At 36.3% G+C, this 22,523-nt stretch overlaps 2 protein-coding genes across 3 annotated transcripts; one reads left to right on the top strand and one right to left on the bottom strand.

Moving 5' to 3' along the window:
• Window positions 1-1,596: 1,596 nt before the first annotated feature.
• LOC127653113 (phosphatidylinositol N-acetylglucosaminyltransferase subunit Q-like) lies at window positions 1,597-14,438 on the bottom strand. Of its 2 annotated transcripts, none has more exons than XM_052139643.1 (11): window positions 14,380-14,438; window positions 12,025-12,764; window positions 11,739-11,870; window positions 11,510-11,630; window positions 7,459-7,585; window positions 7,175-7,328; window positions 6,781-6,892; window positions 6,594-6,674; window positions 6,259-6,373; window positions 2,884-2,945; window positions 1,597-2,607 (listed from the first exon to the last, which is right to left on the bottom strand). In XM_052139643.1, the coding sequence occupies exons 2-11, from the start codon at window positions 12,720-12,722 to the stop codon at window positions 2,455-2,457; spliced, it is 1,755 nt and encodes a 584-aa protein (XP_051995603.1). In that variant the 5' UTR covers window positions 12,723-12,764; window positions 14,380-14,438; the 3' UTR covers window positions 1,597-2,454. The 2 variants fall into 2 exon arrangements, with proteins under 2 accessions (XP_051995603.1, XP_051995602.1); XM_052139642.1 differs by lacking the exon at window positions 14,380-14,438 and adding an exon at window positions 13,075-13,308.
• A 5,833-nt stretch (window positions 14,439-20,271) lies between these two features.
• Window positions 20,272-21,972, top strand: LOC127653230 (suppressor of cytokine signaling 1-like). The gene is made up of 2 exons (XM_052139839.1): window positions 20,272-20,551; window positions 21,014-21,972. The coding sequence occupies exon 2, from the start codon at window positions 21,088-21,090 to the stop codon at window positions 21,703-21,705; it is 618 nt and encodes a 205-aa protein (XP_051995799.1). The 5' UTR covers window positions 20,272-20,551; window positions 21,014-21,087; the 3' UTR covers window positions 21,706-21,972.
• Window positions 21,973-22,523: the final 551 nt, after the last annotated feature.

Below are 22,523 nucleotides of genomic sequence, written 5' to 3'. Positions count from 1 at the left end.
TCCATAACTTCATAAGTGGTGTGGGAGTGAAACAGATCAATATTATTTTTAAACATACATCTCCACTGTCACTTTCACCTTCTTTGTGCATATCGCCACCTACTAGGCAGGGAGGATAATTTATAGTAAAAAAGGACTTTATCGTTGATCTGTTTTTCACCCACACTTATCATATTACTTCTGAAGACATTGATTAAACCACTGCCATTGGATGGATTACTTTATATGTCTTTATATACATTTTGGACCTTCAAAGTTCTGGCCAGCATTCACTTGCATTGTGTTGACCTACAGAGCTGAGATATTCTTCTAAAAATCTGCTTTTGTGTTCAGTGGAAGAAAGTCATACACACCTGTGATGGCATGAGGGTGAGTAAAAGAAATCATTTTCATTGTTGGATGAACTATCCCCTTTAATATGCTATTTAAAATATTTAAATGGATTCTTACCCTGTTTTCCAGAATATATATATTACAGGTTGCTACTCATATGACAGATGGAGGGGGGTAATGGTCCGGGGAGAGGCCAGAGGTCTCAGCACTTTTTTGGGAATCATCAAATGAAGATAATCCCCTCCCCCGAATAGATTAAAATGCAAATTGCTGTATGAACCCTTTGTGTCTGTCCATAGAGATTAGAGCAACATGACAGTCTCGAGGGAGACAAGGCGACATCTGGACCCTGCATCAAGTATTATACCAGACATTAAATACCCCCCCCCCCTCCCTCCCCTTAATAAAAACAGCTAAGAGATTTCTGGAATCATATCAAAGTCCACTGAAAGTGCATATATAAGGAGCTCGGACGTAATTACTACAATATATTACTATACACTATAGAAATAGCCTGTTTGCCTAGAATTCTCAGAAATCTACTCTTGGCATTTTCTCAACAAACTTCTTGAGGTATATTCCTGGGATGCTTTTTAAACAGCATTGAAGGAATACTCAACAATATGCTGGTCACTTAGTGGCTGCTTTTCTTAATTATTTGGTCCAAGTCATCCATTTCAAGACATCCATTTCACTTTTTTTTTTATTTTTATACAATTTTAGTTTTATAATTAAATAAATTAATATGGTGGCACAATTATATTTTTGTCTACAAAACTAATTTCAAACATTTAAGCATACGCCTTCAGATCAAAAGATTTTTAAGATAATGAGAAACTTTTCAGGCAATTGACCCCAAACTTTTGAAAGTAGTGTACATATCTCATTACAATACCTCAAATTTTCCCCAATATTGTCTGTAATAACATGTTACTTAGATATAGGATTTTCACTACAATAAAGACTAATATAGGTATCAACCTGCATCAGGGATACCTGTAAATATTTAGATTTTCAACTTCAAATCTTTGTGTTAGGTGTACACAAAGTCATTTAGCATACATCTGCCCTTTGAACCAAATTGAAGGTGAATCCCAGAGTGGATGTTTTTGATGTGTCATTGAATAGTTAGGTGCCACAGCAGTCATCACAGTGCACAGTCCAGTCTGAGCACATTTTTCGCAGGCTGAATACTATCCAACAAATTATCACAGACTAGTTCCTCTTTAAATAACAGTTGTTTATAGTACAAGCAAAAATCATACAAGTATGTATGTAGTATTACTGGATAAAAAAAAATATTTAATGAAATGAGAATCTTTATTGAGATAAATTAAGTGCTTGACAATTAACAGCACAAATGTATATTTTGATCACGTTCATCTGGATTTATACAAATCTGGATTTTATAAGATTAAGTTATATTAATAACCACAGCTACAAAACAACAATTTGGCAATACTGACATAAGTGGCTCATAGTCATTGTTAATTTCATAAACAATTCTGCATTTACTAGATTAGACACTTAAATATCTGAAATATACGGCCCCACTCTCACCAACACCTGATTTAGACAAACTTCTACAAGTCATTCCCTTTCTATTATAGATACAGAGAGCTGAAAAGAGCCATTGTGGGCCACAATGGAAAAACGGTCAACAGTTTCACTTCCAGGTCAAATGATCCTCACTGTATTGAAATTATGGTTTTGATACAGTGACTGGTTAACTGTTGAAGGTACAAGTAATACATATATTTTTAATGGCACATCTTTAATGTTACAAAAGTAGTACGATCTACGAAATACAAAGTAATCACAGTTTCAATTAAAGATTCTGATCAATGTTTAGAAAAGGAAAGATGAAGATTTACAACAATGTAGGATTATTTCTGCTATAATTACTTAAAGACTGTCTTTAAATTCAGTGCACCTTAAAATATCTGACCATGGGAGAAGTCCACTAACTTGAGCACTCCAACCCTTTATTTCCTTTCAAATCTCCCACCTCATACAAAATAACTTTATCAAATAAAAGAGAACCTCCTTCCAGTGTCCTCTCTGCTTGTGCAGGTGTCTGGCTGTGGTCTGTCTAGGGGGATCTTACGTGACCTTTCAAGGTTAGTCTGTCTTGGCAGTCTTTTGCCTCCAAGGGTAAATAAGTTCTCCTACAAACAGTTTCTTGCACAGAGCAGCCCAGGAATCTTTAGGGTAACAGCTATAGGTATGTGCCCGGTAACACTGCAGCACAGAGCTGAACTTCAATGGGTTAATCTGTGGGTGGAGGGAAAAACTTTTTTTAATTCATGTTGGCTCATTTGGCACAAGTATCTTCATCAAACCCCAGAGACTAGTAAAGCATTTCCAGTGATTCTTAATTGCAGACAATAGACTCCACATATAGACCAAATTGAGACTGAACCAAATAGAGCTATTTAATAACTCTGATTCCCATCCCACAAAATCATCACATCAAACCCAAACAACAAATGAAACCAAAGCATAAATACACTATAGGATTAAAAGTTGTTTCACCAACAACCAACCTACCTCCATCATCAGGTGAAGAGGAGCTCCAGAGTCCCGACAAAGCACCTTGAATTTAACCCCCTCTGGAATACAATAAGATTCATAAAAACGACAGAATTAGACAATCAATTAAATAACCACACACTTGGGCACATCATAGGTATATTAAAGGGATGGCCCAAAAATGTAAAAATCCTTTCATCATTTACTCACTGTCATGCCATCCCATATGTGTATGACTTTGTCTTCTGCTGAACACAAATATTTTTAAAAGAATATCTCAGCTCTGTAGGTCCATAAAATGCAAGTGAATGGTGGCCGGAACTTTGAAGGTACAAAAAGCATATACAGTGCCTATAAAAATGATTCACCCCCTTGGATGTTTTTATATTAAATATTGAATCAAAGTTAAATTCATTTGGCTTTTTTGACACTAATCACAGAAAAAGATTCTTTCATATAAAAATCAAAACACATTTCTACCAATTATTCTAAATGTATTAAAAATATTAAACACAAAATACGAAAAGTATTCACTAGATGCATCTTTGTCAGAAATTACAGCATTGAGCCTATGTGGATAGATCTCTATCAACATGTCCCAACTGGACACTGCAATTTTTCCCCATCCTTCTTTGCAAAACTGCTCAAGCTCTGTCAGGTTGTGTGGGGATTGTGAGTGCACAGCTTTTGTCAATCCACAGATTTTCAGTTGGGTTGAGGTCTAGACCACTTGGCCACTCCAGAACATTAACATTGCTGTTTTGAAACCATTCTTGTGTAGCTTTGGCTGTTTAGTGTCTGGTTTGTTGGACAAAAAGCTCAATTTTGGTCTTATCAGACCATAGAATCTTCTTTCAGCTGACTTCAGAGTCATAAAGTTTTTTTTTTTTTCCAAACTCCCATACAGCCGAGACTGATGAAGAACCCAGGCAACAGTTTTTGTGTACCATCTCAGCCACTGAAGCTTTTAAGTCCTTCAGAGGAGTCATAGGTCTCTTGTTGGCCTCCCTCACTAGACCCCTTCTTGCATGGTCACTCAGTTTTTGGGTATGGCCTACTCTAGGCAGATTTTCTGCAGTGCCATACTTTTTTCCATTTCTTAATTATTGACTTCACAGTTCTCCAATGGATATACATGGACTTCAGGGAATTTTCTTGTATTCATCCCCTGATTTATGTTTATCAATATCATTTTCTCAGATTTGCTTGGAGTGTTCTTTTGTCTTCATGGTGTTGTTTTTCCCAAGATTCTGACTCACCAGAAAGTGGACCTTCCAGAGACATGTGTATTTATACTAATATCACTTAAAAGACCTTGACTGTGCACAGGTAATCTCCAATTAATTAATTGAGCGAATTCTAAGACAAGTTGGTTGCATAGTGATGATTTAGGTGAGTTGCATTACAGGGGGTGAATTAGGGCTGCCCCCTGATAGTCGACCAAATGTTAGTCGATGATAAGTGTCTTGGTTGACCAAGTTTTGATTGGTCGCAGAAAAACCCCCACATAAAAACGACGAACACCAGTATTACAGCTGGTTGGATACTAGGTGGTACTATGGGGTGATTTTCATTAAGCTGGGTTAGGGTTAAGCCTACACAATAAAAGTTCAAACTTTTGAACTTTATTTTTTATTTATTTTAGCTAAAATTTCAAATGAAACTGGAAAAAATTAGTGAGTGCAATTAAAATGTGTGTTGTTCTCTCTGGCAAAGAACCTATTTCATCTGTGCATTCTCTACCGGTCGTGTATTTCGTTATCCAGGAAAATACATCAGGTGTGTGAATACATTCGTTTTGTTCCTTTTTTTTTATTATTTCATGTTTTAATCACAGATGTACAAGCTCCAGAGTGGTGATCACTATAAACTGCTCAGTGGAAATAAAGTGAACTTAACTCAAAGCACCTCCTGAGCTGAGATGTCTGAGGTCATTTGCAGCATTCTCACAGACGATACCATTCTTGCCAAAAAAATAAATTGGAAGACAAAAACAGAGTGAGAACCTTTAAGATGCACATATTCCACAAGACTGCACGCCTCCGTATCAGCACGTCATATATGCGCATAGACGGCTTTTCTGTCATCTGTTCTTAATTATATAAAAGTGTTTCTTCAAGCGCGTGTCTGTGGGTCTATGGGCAAATTATTTTGTAATATTAATTTGATAAGAATAATAGCCTAATAATTATAATAATAATAATAATAATAATAATTGAATACATGGGAAAATGATCCAAATATCATCTTGACGTTGTAAAAGGCATCAGCTCTGACCATCGTCGATGCCCTGAGATCATCGTCTGTCGGCACAACCCTAATGTGCATTTCCCTCTATAAATTAACAAAATGTTCAGACAGTCTCCTTGCTTGTTTTTCCGACACATTCAGGATCATTACAGCTTTTTCTGATTCTTCAGATTTTTTCTGAACATTACAACCATTTTCTGATGCCCCCCCCCCCAAAACAAATATAAAAGTAATTAAATGAATATCATAAATGGCCGACTAGTTGACTAATGGCTTAAATTAACTCCTACTAGACCACTAGGAAAATCTTAGCCCTAGGGTGAATACTTACGCAATCAATTATTGGGTGAGAAAGAGATCAATAGTAATTTTTCCTATAAATCTCCACTTTCACAATCTTCTTCTTTTGTTTTTGATTCGCATTCTTAATGCATATCGCCACCTACTGGGCAAGGAACAGAATTTTTAGTTAAAAAGGACTTAAATATTGATCGGTTTCTCACCCCCATCTATTTTATCATTTCAGAAGATATAGATTAAACCACTGGAGTTGTATGGATTACTTTTATGCTGCCTTTGTCCTTTGTGGAACTTCAAAGTTCTGGCCACCATTCACTTGGACCTACAGAGTGGAGATATAGTCCTAAAAATCTTTGTTTGTGTTCAGCAGAAGAAAGAAAGTCATACACATCTGGGATGGCATGAGGGTGAGTAAATGATGACAGAATTCTCATTTTTGGTGAACAATCCCTTTAAATAAATGAACCAAGAATGAAAGTTGTAAAGTTATACAATTATTAAAGGGATAATTCACCAAAAACTGAAAATTCTCTCATCATTTACTCACCCTCATGTTGTTTCAAACTGCATGATTACTTTCTTCCTTTAGGAAGATATTAGACAGAATGTTAGCTTCAGTCACCTTTACTTTCATTGTATGGAGAAAAAAAGATGCAAATAAAGTAATGGTGATGGAGGCTAACATTCTGCCTAAAATCTCCTTTGTGTTCCATGGAAGAAAGAAAGACTTATGGGTTTGGAACAACATGAGGGTGAGTGAATTTTCATTTTTGGGTGAACTATCCCTGTAACTAAACAGCTAAACATGTTTTTTCTTCATTTCTTCAATGTGACATGACTCACCTGCCAATCTGTATGGTCTACAGATACGTAAGCCGATGGCAAACAGGGGGAAGGAGTTGATGAAGTCGACACTTAGATGAATTACTCCCTGGAAAATCACTACCACCATCCGCAGCTAGAAACAGCCAGATAAACTCTTATCCATGCTAACAAGTACCAACCAGGCTAGAAAGTAGTTCATATAACATGTATAAGCTATTTCTGAGTTTCAAATTATTATTATGCATAGCATTTTACATCTAAATTTGAATCTTTTCCCCCAGATGTTTTCTTCTGTATATGTAGTATCAGGCCATATGATCTTGGTTCAAATCTAACCTTGTTAATTTACTCACCAGAGTAAAGACTAGGTAATACAGTGCAGTGGTAGGCAGCAGGAACAGCAGAATCGTAAAGACCAACATGCCAATGAACAACTGCAAAGGCATCAGACACAGAAAATGTCAATAGGACTGTGTTCTGTGAAGCAAGTTATGCTGAATGTCCGGTAGATGAATGAGGGGATACAAAATTGTGATGTACCTGGTCCAGGTCGTATGAACACGAGTCAACCCTCTGCCTCAGTACGTTCCATTTCTTTCCTCTAAAGAGCCGCCACAGGGAGGAGAGGCCATATATCTTTAGGCAATATAATCTGAGTAAAAAATCAAAAGGCAGAAAGTCAGACAACTTCCCACTTTGCAACTGCAATTTTCAGACAAGATTAAAAGCCCTGGAAATTGTATTATGGGTAATATAAAAAATTGTTAATACAGATGGTATCTAACTGCCCAGACAGAACTGAGATCACACCACTGGCACAGGACCAAGGTAATTTAAAATTTGACACTGCCCTCTACTGGAAAGCATTGAAAGTGCATGAATATGAAGTGACTTGCCAGTGAAATAATTATAGGTAAACATAACTGAAACTCACCTGGCACCATACACATAAAAACAGTAGATGTGGAAAGTCAGAAGAGCCACAATGTCGGACAGTATGGAAAGAGCAAAGGTCAATCCCAAGCAGGCTAAGAGGCCCACATACCACAGTATCATCTCAATAAAAGGAGACATGAAGTGGATGTAACCTGTGGACACAATCGCATGCCACACATAAACTGCTATGACCATTTCCAATCATTTGGATCAGAAGAATGAACCAACCACAGTCAACATGAGTCAAAATGAGAATACTTTAACCTTGAACTGTCTACTCACTGATCCACAGATGGATGTGGTAGAGGAAGAATCTCCCCAGAACTTGGTCGAGAGCTCTGTTCATCTTCAGGCCAGCAGGAGCTCCCATCAGCCATTCTAACAGCTCCTGCAGCTCCTTTGCTACATTCTGAGAGATAATCAGAAACACAATTAAGAGGCTGTCCTTAATTCTTATTTTATTGCATCTAGGAGAACTATACTGTGAGTAAAATGCATGCTTTTGTGACCCTTCTTGAAATAGAGATACTTAACCTTATATTTATATTCAAGTCAAGTTGTTTATATGTCATTTGAAAGCTTAACCAGGGTTCACTGAGCATTAAAATGCTTGTAATGAGGCTTTTAAATGTATCAATATTACTAAAATGGAATAGAATTTCCAATGTGTTGAAGGAATATTCCAGGTTCAATACAAGTTAAGCTCAATCAACAGAATTTGTGACATAATGCTGGGTAGCTAGGGAGTGTAGAGTCACACAGGTAACCTCCTCGTGGTCACAATTAGTGGTTCTCTCTCTCAATGGGGCACGTGGTAAGTTGTGCATGGATCACGGAGAGTAGCATGAGTCTCCACATGCTGGGAGTCTCCGTGGTGTCATGCACAACAAACCACATGATAAGATGCGTGGATTGACTGTTTCAGAAGCAGAGGCAACTGAGACTTGTCCTCTGCCACCCGGATTGAGGTGAGCAACCGTGCCACCACGAGGACCTTAGGTTATTTAGGGGATAAAAAAAAAAAGCCAAAAGTCTAGGTTACATTGAAGCAATTCAAATGTGTAATAAATGTAAGTGAAACACATTAATTCTACTGTTAAAACTTGTGTTATTGTAAGTGTAAAGTTGTTTATAAAACGCAATTTTGCGGGATTACATGGTTTACACTTTACGTCACCATGGCAACAAAGATATAAAATTAGTGCTTTGAAAAAGTACTCAGTCCTCAACCACTATTTCCAGTATCTTATTTGTGAATCACTGTACTCTGCCACAGTGCAGCCTTTTTTTTTTAAATTAAGCATTAAACAATAATAAAACAATTAATGAGATGTCAAGAATTAATAAGTATACATCCCCCTACTTTAATATTTGGAGGAACCACCTTTGGCAGCTATTACAGCCATCAGTCTTTGGAAAAGTCTCTATCAACTTCACACATGATGGAGCAATATTAGCCGATTCCTCCTTGCAAAATTGCTCAAGCTGTACCAGGATAGTAGGAGATCAGAGATGGACAGAATTTTTTAGGTCTCCACAGATCAGTGGGCATGACTCTTACTAGGCCACTCAAGGACATCTATTTTCTTAATTTTGAGCCACTCCGTTGGTGCCCTGGCTTTGTGCTTTGGGTCAATACTCTGCTGAAACACAATCTTCCTTCCAATTTTAGACTTTCTGGCAAGATTGCCAGTCCCTGCAGCAGAAAAGCACTTCCGTAAAATGATGCTACCACCAGTATGTTTCACTGTGGGTATGGTGGGATGTGGCTGATGTGCAGTGTTGGCTTTGCGCCACACATATGTTTTAGTGTTTAAGCTAAGAAGTTCCACATTAGTCTCATCAGACCACAAGACCTTTGCAGTATCTTCCAAGAGCCATATTGCAAAGTCTTTATGGGCAAGCATGTGCTTTTTTCAGTAAGGCTTCTTCCTAGCCACACACTCGTACAGCCCATTATTGCAATATTTTTGAGATTGTTGAGCTATGGACATTATTTTCAGTCATAGCCACTGACTTTTGTAGCTCAGTCAAAGTGATGGTTGGTTTTGCAGTAGCCTCTCTGACAAGTGCCATTCTTGTTTGCCTACTAAGCTTGGGGGGTGTGATATGTGGTACATTTACCCATAAAGGCAACCCAACGGCTTTCCTGTAGTTTACATGGTTGCATGTGTGAAAGGGGCTAGTGATTATTTTAACTAGGGCTGTCAATCGATGAATTTTTTTTATCGATTACATGGCATATACAAATATTTGCTGAGAAAGCCCCTCATATAACAATAATTCAATATATAATGATGAAATAATTATACAAAATTCTCTAATTTTTAATTTGTCAATCAGTTGGAGATATATTATGAGGGCTTGTTTAAGGACACGTCAATGTACACCTGCATCAGATATTTTAATTTTTTTAGAAACAAGCCAGGGGTATACATAGTACACAATACTACAGATATATATATATATATTACAATAATGCAAAGACATTATATTCATTACATAATGCAATGGTTTTCAATGCTTTGGAGTTGTTGGAGGTACAAAGAGGATTTAAATAATATATTTAAAAACAAATCCAAAATACTACAGCGTGGACACATTCCCAAAAAAGATGAGGGGCAGATTCGTCTACAGCATTAAAGAAGGAGCAAAGTGGATCTATTTCAGGGCGCATGTTTCTTAAATAAAGATTGACTGGGTAGAAATGGTGTAACAGTTTACAGGACACCTCCTTAACCGGTAATTAAATATTTGTGAGGTAAAGACCATACGATAGGGTGACCACCTGGCTATTGCTCTGTTGCAGGTCAGTAGACCTGATTTTGCGGGACAATGCGGGACACGAGGGAGAGATAACTTACTATTATTGTACTAGGTGAATAAATATTGATTTTATATTAGATGTATTTTTGCAGTGATGGCATAAGTTCTATGATACAAACTAATTTTAACAGCTGAGACATACTCAATGAAAATATAATGAAGTGAAAATAATAATCTAATCGTTAAAAAGCACATTTCCAAATAAGCACATCAATTCCATTATTAAAGACTAGAAAGATTAAATGCGATCTTACCGGATTTAGTGCATCTTGAATTAAAAAATTTTGTCTGATCTGGCTGCTTCGAGTAGGGCCTTCTCATTCATTATGACTGTAGAACTCCTGGCAGGTGTAGCTGTAGTTCACTTTCACTAGGAGTTCACTTTTTATGAGGTCCACAGATGCTCAGTTCCTTGTCTCGGACCACGCAGCGGTCATCAGAGAAAACACCCTCTCCACGAACGCGTTGGTGACAGGGATGCTCAAAGATATCAGAGCTGTCATGTTTGGGGCACTGAAATGCTTCAGCAGAGCTGTCCGTGAAACTTCAGTGGCATACCCTGCACTCTCCTTTTTAGGGTCACCTGTAACTGGTTTTAACCATGTATATATTTTCTCCAATTATTTGTTATACGAACAAAGTCAATTTTTCTTCTCGGGAGCTTTTTCCCAGTGTTTTCCCGCTCTGGCAAGAAAAAAAGGCTGCGTTGCGCATGTTCAGTGTTTTCTTATTAACTTTTTTTATAGTGATTTTGTAATTAAAGGACGATTAAATAAAATGATGCCGAAATAATAATAAAGATAAAAAATTATACAGACAAAATTGAAATGCGGGACACTGCTTATGACTTGCGGGACGCTGGACTAAGCTTCCAATTTCGGGATTGTTCCCCTACCATACGACCTGCGTCAGACATGCTTGTGTCATGTCTCGGGTGTGTTGCGTCATAAAAATAAAATGTTTAGGTCACTGTGTCAAGATAAATATAGTTTAATACTCAATCTTTAAACACATATTGAGATCCCTTAGTTCGCATTTGAACCCTTAGTAACGCATATCTGTGTTGTTTTCTTCACTGTATAAACTGTGTGCTGCTCACACAGCTGAAATTTCACTTACTGCCCTCTGGAGTATACAGGTGGTACTACAAGCATGCGATTAAATGCGTAAATGTTTTGTACGCATTTTTAATTATTTAATTATTTTTTTATAATTAATTGCGCATTATTAAAGTGTTAACTCGACAGCCCTAATTTTAATGTTTACAGCTTGGCCCCCATTCACTTCCATTGTAAGTGCCTCACTTTAACCCAGATTGTTTATTTTTGTCTTCTTTAAAAAAAAAAAGGAGGGACAAGTCAACATACATTTTTGTGGTAATCAACATTTATGCCACAAATGCGGTCGATTGGGCCTAACTTGTATTGAATACGGAATATTTTTTTATGAACTGCAAGGGAGAGAAAAGTGTACAAGTCAGAATGTACAGTACGCTTGCTGTACTTACATCAGCCATTGGCACAAGAGTATTCGCAAGCTTGCCAATGCGATTCTCTCTGTAGAGCCATGAGATAAGCAGCAAACCAAGGGCTATGTCCACAAGAAAGGACACAAAAATGTTTGCTTTTCTGTGAGGGAGTAGAAATGAGGGGTAAGTAGGACTATAAACAGAATAACAGAGAAAATTAAAAATTCCCACACAAAACACTTTCAAGAAGAACTTATGAGTGCTGTACCTCATGAAATCCATGTGCGTCGTAACTTTTGTTGTGGAGAAAACGGTCTTGAAATGTCCTGCCCTGTATTCTGACTGAACATGGGTGGACAGTTTGCTTGAGATGAACAACACTGGGCGTAAATGTAAAATCCTGAAATACACAAAAAGGTTTGAATATTTGGTTCAGTCTGACACTTAGGTTATGGGTTCAAGATAAGACACAAGACGTATTTATATACATTATGTACACTGAATCTGGCTCTGCTTAAACTGTATGTTTGTCATATAGGGACAGTTTAACTCACCTGAAGCTACAAAACCAGTGCCATAGAGACAGTAACCAGGTCAGAAGGATGCAGACTGGAACAGAAACTTGTTTCAGAAGCTCTACAATAATACTAGCTTCCCTGCCTTCAGACTGACAGTGAGTGAGCTTGAGGGGCCCGTCATCATATTTGTCCAGGAAAAAGAGAGGCTGACTTTGAGCTACTGTCTGAAAGACCAAACGCATCTCTGAGGGCTCAATGTCAGACCTCTGGCTGACCTCCTCTACTGGGTGAAGCTGGGACAGCATAACCTTCCTCTGGTCATAATGAATGAGGATGATCTTATCTTTCTCACTGCTGTCATCAACATTCTTTTGTTCTTGGTCTTTGAGAAGTTTCCCATTGTTTTGGACCACCTGGCAAGTAAAACCTCTTTTTCCAATCTCACGGCTCAATTGCAGCCAGCATTTCTGAGGGAAGATCGTACTCAGGTCCTTGAGAAAACTGTCCATTCCTTCTTGTCCTTCTTTGGGCATACTCCAGGAACCCAGGACAGTAAGATCCACTTGTGTCTGACTCTGCATCTCACTCAAGTATGTCTTCACCTGACCCGGTATGAAAGGGTAGTGGATGACAGCCAGTACCACAGCGGAATTGTGACCTGGGATCCAGCACCCAACCAGCAGGCCGCTGTCAGCAGTGTTGCAGCACTGGGGGAAGAAAATCTTCAGCACCATGATGGTGTACTACAAATTCCAGCAACAATGAAAGATACACTCCTGTGTGAGTAAAGCACAATAAAAAGCACTGAAAAGAGACATTCAATATTCATCTATAGAGCCTTTAAGTTTTAAATGGTCAGGACAGAGAAACATGCATAATTCAGCAGCATCAACAGATCTAGTGAGGACGGTTCTGTACTCTTGCCCTTCAAATTCATTGAACAGTCGGGTCGTTTCTATGGAAACCACGCGCTCTAGGCAAAATTGCAATCGATTTATTTCGCTTTTTTTTTTTACTGTGACCAAATGCAGAACCGCATGCATGCTAGTGTATTGTAATAATAAAATATGCAGTCAAAACAGTCACCTTGTGGAATTTGAAGGGCGAGGATTTTGGAGAAGTTGCTCTTATCTGATGACCGCCGACGAGCAAGCAAACTTTAAACAAGTTAGCCAACGTTGGCATGCTCTCTTTTTAAAACTTTGAGCAAAAAATCAGGAAGACATATTGGCATTCATCTTTCCATGCTGTCTTTAAACTAGCCTTCCAACGGAGTGAAGCGATTACAGCGATAAGCCGTTTTTTTCTTCGTTTTTTTTGTTTATAGTCCGTCTTTTAATTTCCGCCGGGTAAACACAATGCTTATTTTCTGTTCCGGTTAAAGCTCTTAGAAAAATACATACAGTATATATAAAAATAAATACATAATTGACGACATTTAAATTATTAATGCATAAATGTGTATTAAAAATGTGTATGAAAATATATAAATATTTTTTCAATTATATTGATAAATGTATTTATCAATATAATTGAACAAATTATTTATCAATATAATTGAAAAAATATTTAGATCTTTATTTTTAATACACATTTATTCATTAATAATTTAAATTTCGTCAATTATTTCAATTTTAAATGTATTTATCAATATAATTTCAATTATAAATGAATTTATAAAGATATAAATATCAAATACAGAAATTAAGACAAATACAGACACATACGTAATTTAGTACATATAAACTTAACAGAATATTAATGTTTTTACATATTTTTGAATATAATCTTTATTTATTTTAACCTTTATTTCAAGTTTAATGTATTTTTTTACTTATCTCAATCTTTATTTTATCTTGTATCTGAATGTAATGTACATTTATTAATGGTTCACATTTCCTAATTTGTATCTATTTATTTAATAAATTATATTCGAATTGCATCGTCCACAGTGTGAGTGGCATGTTTTTAAAGGAAAGTTATTATTATTATTATTTTATTTTTTCATATATACTTTTTCAATTGTTCAGAAACAGCTAAGTATTCTCTGCCTTAACTTAGTAAATCTAAAATCTCTCTAACCTCTTCTTTAGACAGGTTACCATAATACCACCACAATTATTAATTAAAATAAAATAAAGATTAAAATATTTTAAATTGGTGTAAGTCACCACAGTCATAAATAGATGAACAAAATTTTAACAAAATGAAAGAAAGATTACACTGTTTGAATGAGATATATAACATTAATTTATTATGGCTTCAAACAGCAGTAACAATATTTTTAGTCATTTTGGTATCTTTATGGTTACAATGTTTTTTCTCATACAAGCCCAACAATTAAACTTTTTACCTTATTTTATATTTAAAAGCAAAGAGTAGTGTACTTACATGAACGGTCGATGAGTAACTGTCACTGAACGAGACTTGAGAGCAAAATGGAGTGTTAGCTATCTTAAAATTATAAGACAAAATAGGCCCGCTAAAGAGCAAGCCTTTCTTTCCTGATAACAGATGATAAGACTTGAATTTTAGGAGGGAACTGAAACATGTGGAAAAAGAATGAATTAACTTGTGTACAGACTTTTTACCTGAATAAAGTACACAATACTGTGTAAAAATAAGGTGGTTTTTTTATTATTTACTGTTTGCACATAGCAAAATTTTATGAGAAATACTTGAAAATTGTTTTGTACATGAAAATTTGCCATAACTGAATTGTTAAGTTGAAATGAGCTGGTGGAAATATAGCAGACGCATACAAATAAATGGTTTAGGAGTCAAACATGTATTTATATATATATATATATATATATATATATATATATATATATATTTGTTTTATGGAAAACATTAAACTTTCATATAAAACTTAAGTAATGTATGTACACATTTGGGGGTTTGTTTGTTTATGTGTTTGTTTGTTTGTTTTGCAGTTCATTCATAAATAAATATATTTATAAATCAAATTATTGTTGTTTGTCTAAGAAAGATTATATGTTATTAAATAGGTGATTAAATTACTAAAGGTTTTGAATAAATAAATTAATGTAAATGAATTACAGTTGCCACAAAAAAGTTGCATATACAAAAGCAAAGCACTTTCCAAAATGTAATTTAATGTCAACTACCATCTGCACCAATAAGTGTAATGATCAACGTTATATAAAAAAAGAGAGAGAGAGTACTATTGGTGCTCCTAGAAAACCCAGTACACCTATATTAATCTTGCATACATTAAAGTTTGTCTTGCACCATTGCTTTGTAGCGCTTTCCCCAATGAACTGGAAGTTCCCAGACTTTCCCAGACGATGGCGCTAGAATTGCATGAAAATCTGCCAGAATATCAAACATGTGAAAACATTTGTCAAAGTGATTTAGGCAGATAAGCAAGAAGTGAATGTATTCGTATAATACATGTGCTTGTTATAGGCATATATTTATTTCATTTAATTGCAATAGGAGCTGCTGCTAGTAATCTGTTGGCACCAGTCCAAACTGTCTAGCTCCCAATTATGAACAAATTTGTGACATTTGATTCACCCTACCCTACTACGTATTTACATTCTTGATAGTTACTGAACAGAAACAGGAACTTACAAAAAATGTATTCTTTTCTGTTAGTTTTGTCTGTGTTATGATAACAGGTGCCAGTCATATGTTTGGTATGTTTTTATGCAGTTACATTGAATTCTCCATGTCTTCCATAATGATGTAGCCTAGGTCCCCACAGAGAGTACACTGAAAAGTAGAAAACAATTCGATAACAATTTCATCAAAAACACTATAGGCCGATTCCAATATTTTGGCATTTACCTTATTTTGTCATTCTGATCAGTTTTATAGAAAAGCTTAAAATTTTATAAAGAGGTATAAAATATTTTTTACTGTTTTAACAATAAATAGTTTCCAATGTATATCATTTCTGATATCTCAGAAGTCTAAGTCTATTGGTTTCAAAGCATTTTGAATGGTTTCCCTCATTAGATGTAGCATATGTGCTGCTCACAACGGTCACGTCCGTTTATGGCATTTTCGTGCGTATATGTTCATTCAACGTGTGTATGAGAAAGAATAACTTTTTAATATTACATGTTCTTAAAGTGCCAACCTTTCTACATATTGTGGCTATTGTAATTGCTGAGTTTTTACAAAGTGTCCCCAGATAGCCGAAATGTTTGTTAGATCTTTTCCTCCGAAAAGCCTCACTATCTAATGAACATTAATAAACATCTGAAAAAGATCAGATTTATAATCATTCTTAATCACAAACATCTCAAAGACATCAGCTGAATGTCTTAGTGACATCCGAGATATAGGCCTGCTTATTGGCATACGTCTAATACGAGCAAACAACGTAAAAAAAGATGTCTTCCAGATGTAAACACACACATCAAATAGATGTCGGGGCAATGTACGTGCGCTATCACAATTGTTAAGAATTAATTATAATATATATATATATATATATATATATATATATATATATATATATATATATATATATATATATATATATATATATATATAATTTATATCTGTGTTTTCATGCTTATTACCGATATGCCGTTGTAAGAATGTGGTCAGTAATTGGCCGATATCAGCAGCCGACACATTGGTGCATTGCTACTGAAAAAATACATTTAATTCAATTTAAGACCCCTTTCTCTTGTATAAATGTGCTTGTTCCTAGTTTCTGCAAAAACTTTCATGTTTCATGTAAGTGAAAAATAAACCTAATCTTAACAACCAATCTATAAGTAGGCCTTTCGGACATTTTTTAATTTATTTTATTATTATTACGTTTCAATATGTATTATTAAAATGATCCAATCTTTCAAGTATGTAGGCCTACCATGCATGTTTTGTTCTGTCTGAAGTTGTAGTGAAAGATGTAAACAAATGTAGTGCATGGCATCATATTGTAAAGACATAATGATAACGCAGAAATTAATGGTTTCAAGCAAAACAAAAGAAAGACACGAGGGCAGAAGACTTTCTAAACATTGGCTGCTATTCAAGGAAGCCGCGTGAGGCTTTGTGCGTTTGTGGTTTGGAGGATCAGTGATGTGGCTTCTGGATAACGTGGCCAAACGCCGGTCACGTGACTTAAGAGAACTTCAACATGAAAGTGACCGTTGTAAAGTTTATACGCTTTGTTTGATTTCTAAGGTAGCCAACTCCCTATCTGTTACTCTGAATTATGACATAATTGCTTTGGTATAATTAAGTATAATTTCCCAGGAAGAATGGCATATTACCTTCTAAAGTACAAGATAAAGACGAAAGTCTGAAAGATGATTCGCATTCTAACACATCGTTTATCTGTGTTCAGATTAGATTTCCTTATTTTCATAAATAGCACGAGACGATTTTAGTTGAGGAGAAACAGCACCAATTGTAGGAAATTCTGTGGAAAAGAAACACACTTGCTTTCACTTTCATTTCCCCGTAATACACTGGAATATACAGCAAGGTAAAACAGACAGGAATGTTTAAATAACAAATGCTGCCGTACAAGAACCAGGTATGATACTTTTCATTTATATCATTATTTTAGTGGATTGCGTGTATCGAGTATTTTTCTTCTTCTTCTTCCTCAGATATCCAGTGTATTGCTCTGAGAAATAAAAATAAATAAATCAGATATGGCTGTTCAACCAGATGTTATAAATCTGTGGCGCATGGCTGTGTGAATGAGACAGTTATGTACAAATATGCTATGGATTGGCTTGCATCTCCAACAAAGACCTCAGGCTGTTTTGACTTTGTGAGATAACTGAATTAAATATAAAGGAATTCATCGTTTTATCACGTTAATATCTGTAGGACAATTTGGAGAATGCAGACCAATGATGATGGCATTGGCAACATAGCAAAATATTCTCCAGAACATGTTTCAGATGTTCCCAAATCTGATAAAGAGGCTTGCCTCAGGGGAAAAGCAGGGGTTGTTCACAAACGTGATGTTTACATTCCTCTTCCTTGTGTAGAAGTGCAAGCACTTTACCCTCCACTAGTGGTCCTACAACTGTAAATATATTGTTTCTGAGAAATAGAAGAGAAACGAAAGCATAACCAGTAATTCTAGTCCAATGCAACCAATAGTTGTAAAGAACACACTATTTTGCATGATTGAAATTGCAGTTTCACAATGAGATCATTTAAACGAATCTCAGTGTCAGGAGACTTCAGCTTTAACTACTCAAAATGTTACAAATGTGTTTTGATGCAAACTGATGTCATCCTTCTTGTTAAATGGGCAGATGACACATAACACTCTCAGGGTATACACTGGTGGCCAAAAGTGTGGAATAATGTAGAAATTTGACTGTTTCAGAAGGAAATTGGTACTTTAATTCACCAAAGTGGCATTCAACTGATCACAAAGTATAGTCAGGACATTACTGATGTAAAAAAAACAGCACCATCACTTTTTGAAAAATAATTTTTGATCAAATCTAAACAGACCCCATTTCCAGCAGCCATCACTCCAACACCTTGTCCTTGAATAATCATGCTAAATTGTTAATTTGGTACTAGAAAATCACTTGCCATTATATCAAGCATAGCTGAAAGCTATTTGGTTCATTAAATGAAGCTTAACATTGTCTTTGTGCTTGTTTTTGAGTTGCCACAGTATGTAATATACTGGCATGTCTTAAGGTCATTATTAGGTCAAAAATGGCAAACCGCTTTCTCTAGAAACTCGTCAATCTATCATTGTTTTGAGGAGTGAAGGATATACAATGCTTGAAATTGCCAAAAAACTGAAGATTTCATGCAAAGGTGTACACTACAGTTTTCAAAGAAAATGGACAACTGGCTCCAACAAGGACAGAATGAGATGTGGAAGGTCCAGATATACAACTAAAAAAGAGGATAAGTACATCAGAGTCACTAGTTTGAGAAACAGAGATCTCACATGTCCTCAGCTGACAGCTTCATTGAATTCTACCCGCTCAACACCAGTTTCATGTACAACAGTAAAGAGACGACTCAGGGGCCTTATGGGAAGAATAGCAAAGAAAAAGCCACTTTTGAAACAGAAAACAAAAAGAAAATGTTAGAGTGGGCAAAGAAACACAGACACTGGACAACAGATAATTGGAAAAGAGTGTTATGGATCTTAACACCACTGAGCTTTTGTGGGATCAGCTAGACTGTAAGGTGTGTGAGAACTGCCCGACAAGACAGCCACATATAAGTGCTACCTACAGGAGTGTCACCTGAGTATCTGGACAAACTGACAGCTAGAATGGCAAAGTTCTGCAAAGCTGTCATTGCTGCACATGCAGGATTTTTTGATGAGAACTCTTTGAAGTAGTTTATGAAGTTGTGCATTTTTTTTTTTTTTTTTTAAATAGTAATAGTCATTTTTCATGTTATTAATGTCCTGACTATACATTGTGATCAGTTGAATGCCACTTTGGTGAATAAAAGTACCAATTTCTTTACATAAGCGCAAAATCTGTGCATTATTCCAAACTTTTGGTCACCAGTGTAGTTTATTCATAGAGTTGTCACATGAAAGGCTTCTTAGCTGGGCTATACAGACTAAAAGCACATGCAGCCACTGAAAGCATTTGAATTCCAACCAAAATTGCATGCAAAACTGTAACAACCAGATCTAGATTATTTAACAAATTGAAACAAATATCCATGATGCAGAGTATTTTTTTGCAGTTGGAGGAGTTTTTACCATATGTGTCAAAGAATCGAATTCATGTGCAGTAGTAATGCAACTCTAGGTCTATCTGTATTTGCAAGAAATGAAACTCACAGTCCAATGTTTGCTCTGTCCACAGCTGTGGATTTACAGTATGTTAACTTAGACCGATAGTAAGTTTCATTTAAGGCTTTTGATAGACAAACCAGTCTGAATTGGTCTGTATGGTTTTGTCAACTGACATAGTGTCACGTTAACTGGGCAAACGCAGACATGTGCATGCATAATGCACAATAATCCCACAGTATCATATGTATGTAAACAAAAAAAGTTTGATAATGTACCATCATTGGTCTATTAAAAGGCATCTGGGTAGAAGTTCACATGGCATAAGGAACCTCAATGTTGATCATAGGTATATTTAATTCATATAAAAATTAAAATTATATTCTTTGAAATGTTGGTATAAATGTAGCATTACACCAAAGCAAGCACAAATACTTCCCATTATTCATCTAACGACATTATACAAATTGTATTTTTATTTGGAAATGTCTAAATGTTTAAAAGAGAATTGAAGCATAACTTTTCTTTGGTTCAGGTAGGAGATTTGAATCTCTGATTAATTTCACAGAAAGCCTGAAAGTGAAAGGGTTCCGGGGAAATGGGCGGGGCTATTGCCTCATTTTAAAAGCGACTGTCAGTTCATTCTGTCAGTAAAACTCACAGACGCAAGAGCGAAGGGCTAATGTCGAACGCTCAGGAAATCTCTGTTGAGACATAACGGTGGAATAAATCAATGGGAGTTCACAAACACTTGATTTTGGAAGCGGCGGCAAGAGTTGGTCAAAGACAAAGTTGTACTGACAACTATTGGAGTTTACATTTGCTAAGGTAAAACTCCAGCTACTTTTCACAACTAACTTTACTGTTAGGAGCGGTTTAACATTCTACTTTATGCCTCTTTAACGCTAATGTTTATATATGCGTCTCATGCAATGATATTTATATTGTTTACGCTACAATGTAGCACTTGTTAAATAAAATGATGCTTATTAAATAAACGATAAATGCCTTGGTAATGACGTAAACACTAATCGTAATACTAAAGACAAATATGTCGAAGACAATAATAAACCTTAAAACTAGAGTAGAATATGAGTGAATCCTACCAATTATCTGAAATCCTGTTAAAACATATGGCCATTATGGATGTTGTCATGGACGCTTACCATCAGACAAGTGTTTAATTTAACGTTCGACACAATATGTGGATTGACTTTGTCTGTGATGTTAACAAAGAGTAGTACTGAAGTGGCCATTCATTAACTGTGTTATTCACTTGATCTTCAACAGACAAATGAGCCTCATCTAGATGACATTCATGTGGTACGGTATGGAAGACCACATTGGCTGGTCTTTCCTGTAGGATGGTGGCGCACAGTTCAGTGGAAGGGAACCCAGGCACAGAAGATCCCACAGCAAGCACAGAGCCTTCTCTAGAAGTTTCCCAATCCCAGAGGTGTCGGCCCAGACAGCAGGAAGCTGGCTCTAGGACTGTATTCCAGACACACTTCAGGCCCTTCAACTTTGAGAGAGACTTCAAGACCATCAACAAGACCACTTCTATGCTGGAAGAGAGTGGCTTCTACTGGGGTCCTATTACTGTGGAGGAAGCACATCAGAAGCTGAAAAAAGAGCCAGTTGGAACTTTCCTTATCCGGGACAGTCGTCAAGTTGATGTGTTTTTTACACTGAGTTACAAAGCCCAAACTGGTCCAGTGAGTGTACGGATTAACTTCAAGAATTCCAAATTCAGTTTGACGGGCAGCAAGGAGTCTTTTGACTCTCTTTTCAAACTTCTGGAATATTATATTAGTTCCCCTAAGAAGGGTCTAGTCAGGCCCTACAGGAAAGAACCAGTGCAGTCTCTGCAGCAGCTGTGCCGCAGACGGATTTTCGAGACATGCAGCGGAAAAGACATCGACCGCATCCCTGTGCACCCAATCCTCAAAGACTTCCTTCATGCCTTCCCTTATCCGCTATGAAGACTAGACTTGTTGCATTAAAGCGCTGCTGGAATATTCTGGAGATACTTGAGAGACTCCTCATGGTCCCGATCTGTTTTAAGATGCGGGCATCTGATTGTAGCACATTATGGAATATGAGACTTGAACACTTCACAATGAAAGTTTACATTGTCTGTGAATTTTTACACTATACAGGAAAACTGTTTTCCTTTCAACATATTTCTGCTATGCAGAGAGAAATATTTCAACAGAGTAATTATTTTTATAACAATAATAAATATATTTGTGAACATTTACACCATCTCATTTTCTAATTTCTTTGCTGCTTGCGGTCCAAATGTGGGATATATACTGTACATTCAGAGCCCTAAATAGCAAAGCCTTTTCACACTAAAAACATAATTATATTTCAATGAAACGCTTTAGTGAACACAAATTAAGGGACAAAAATGTAACTGAAGTTGTCAGGTTGTTTAGAATTAAAATATGTAGGCAAGAGCATACAGTTAAACTTGCCCAAATTGAGCCTCACCCTTACCTAACAATACTCCCTATTCACAACTCAGTTTAATCTGTGCTCATGAAACCACCCCTTTATAAGCTATATTTTACTAGAATAGAGATTTAGTCTACCTGGATTCCTCAAATTATATAAAGATGGGACTTATTGAAACTTTAGCCTAAACATTCTGTACTTATCTAGGCTGATTAATCTAGGTAGTAGCGTGGTTGAGGGGCGGAGCTGTGGTGACCGTAAACTGCTTATTGCTCAGACAGACATTTACAAGAAATGAAGTGGGTTGTGAGGACTGACAGAGTGTGACGGGGCGGAGCCT

This window comes from Xyrauchen texanus, chromosome 12 (assembly GCF_025860055.1).
Source record: "Xyrauchen texanus isolate HMW12.3.18 chromosome 12, RBS_HiC_50CHRs, whole genome shotgun sequence".
In the NCBI taxonomy this organism is placed as follows: domain Eukaryota; kingdom Metazoa; phylum Chordata; class Actinopteri; order Cypriniformes; family Catostomidae; genus Xyrauchen; species Xyrauchen texanus.
This window is presented reverse-complemented; position numbering and strand designations above follow the sequence as displayed.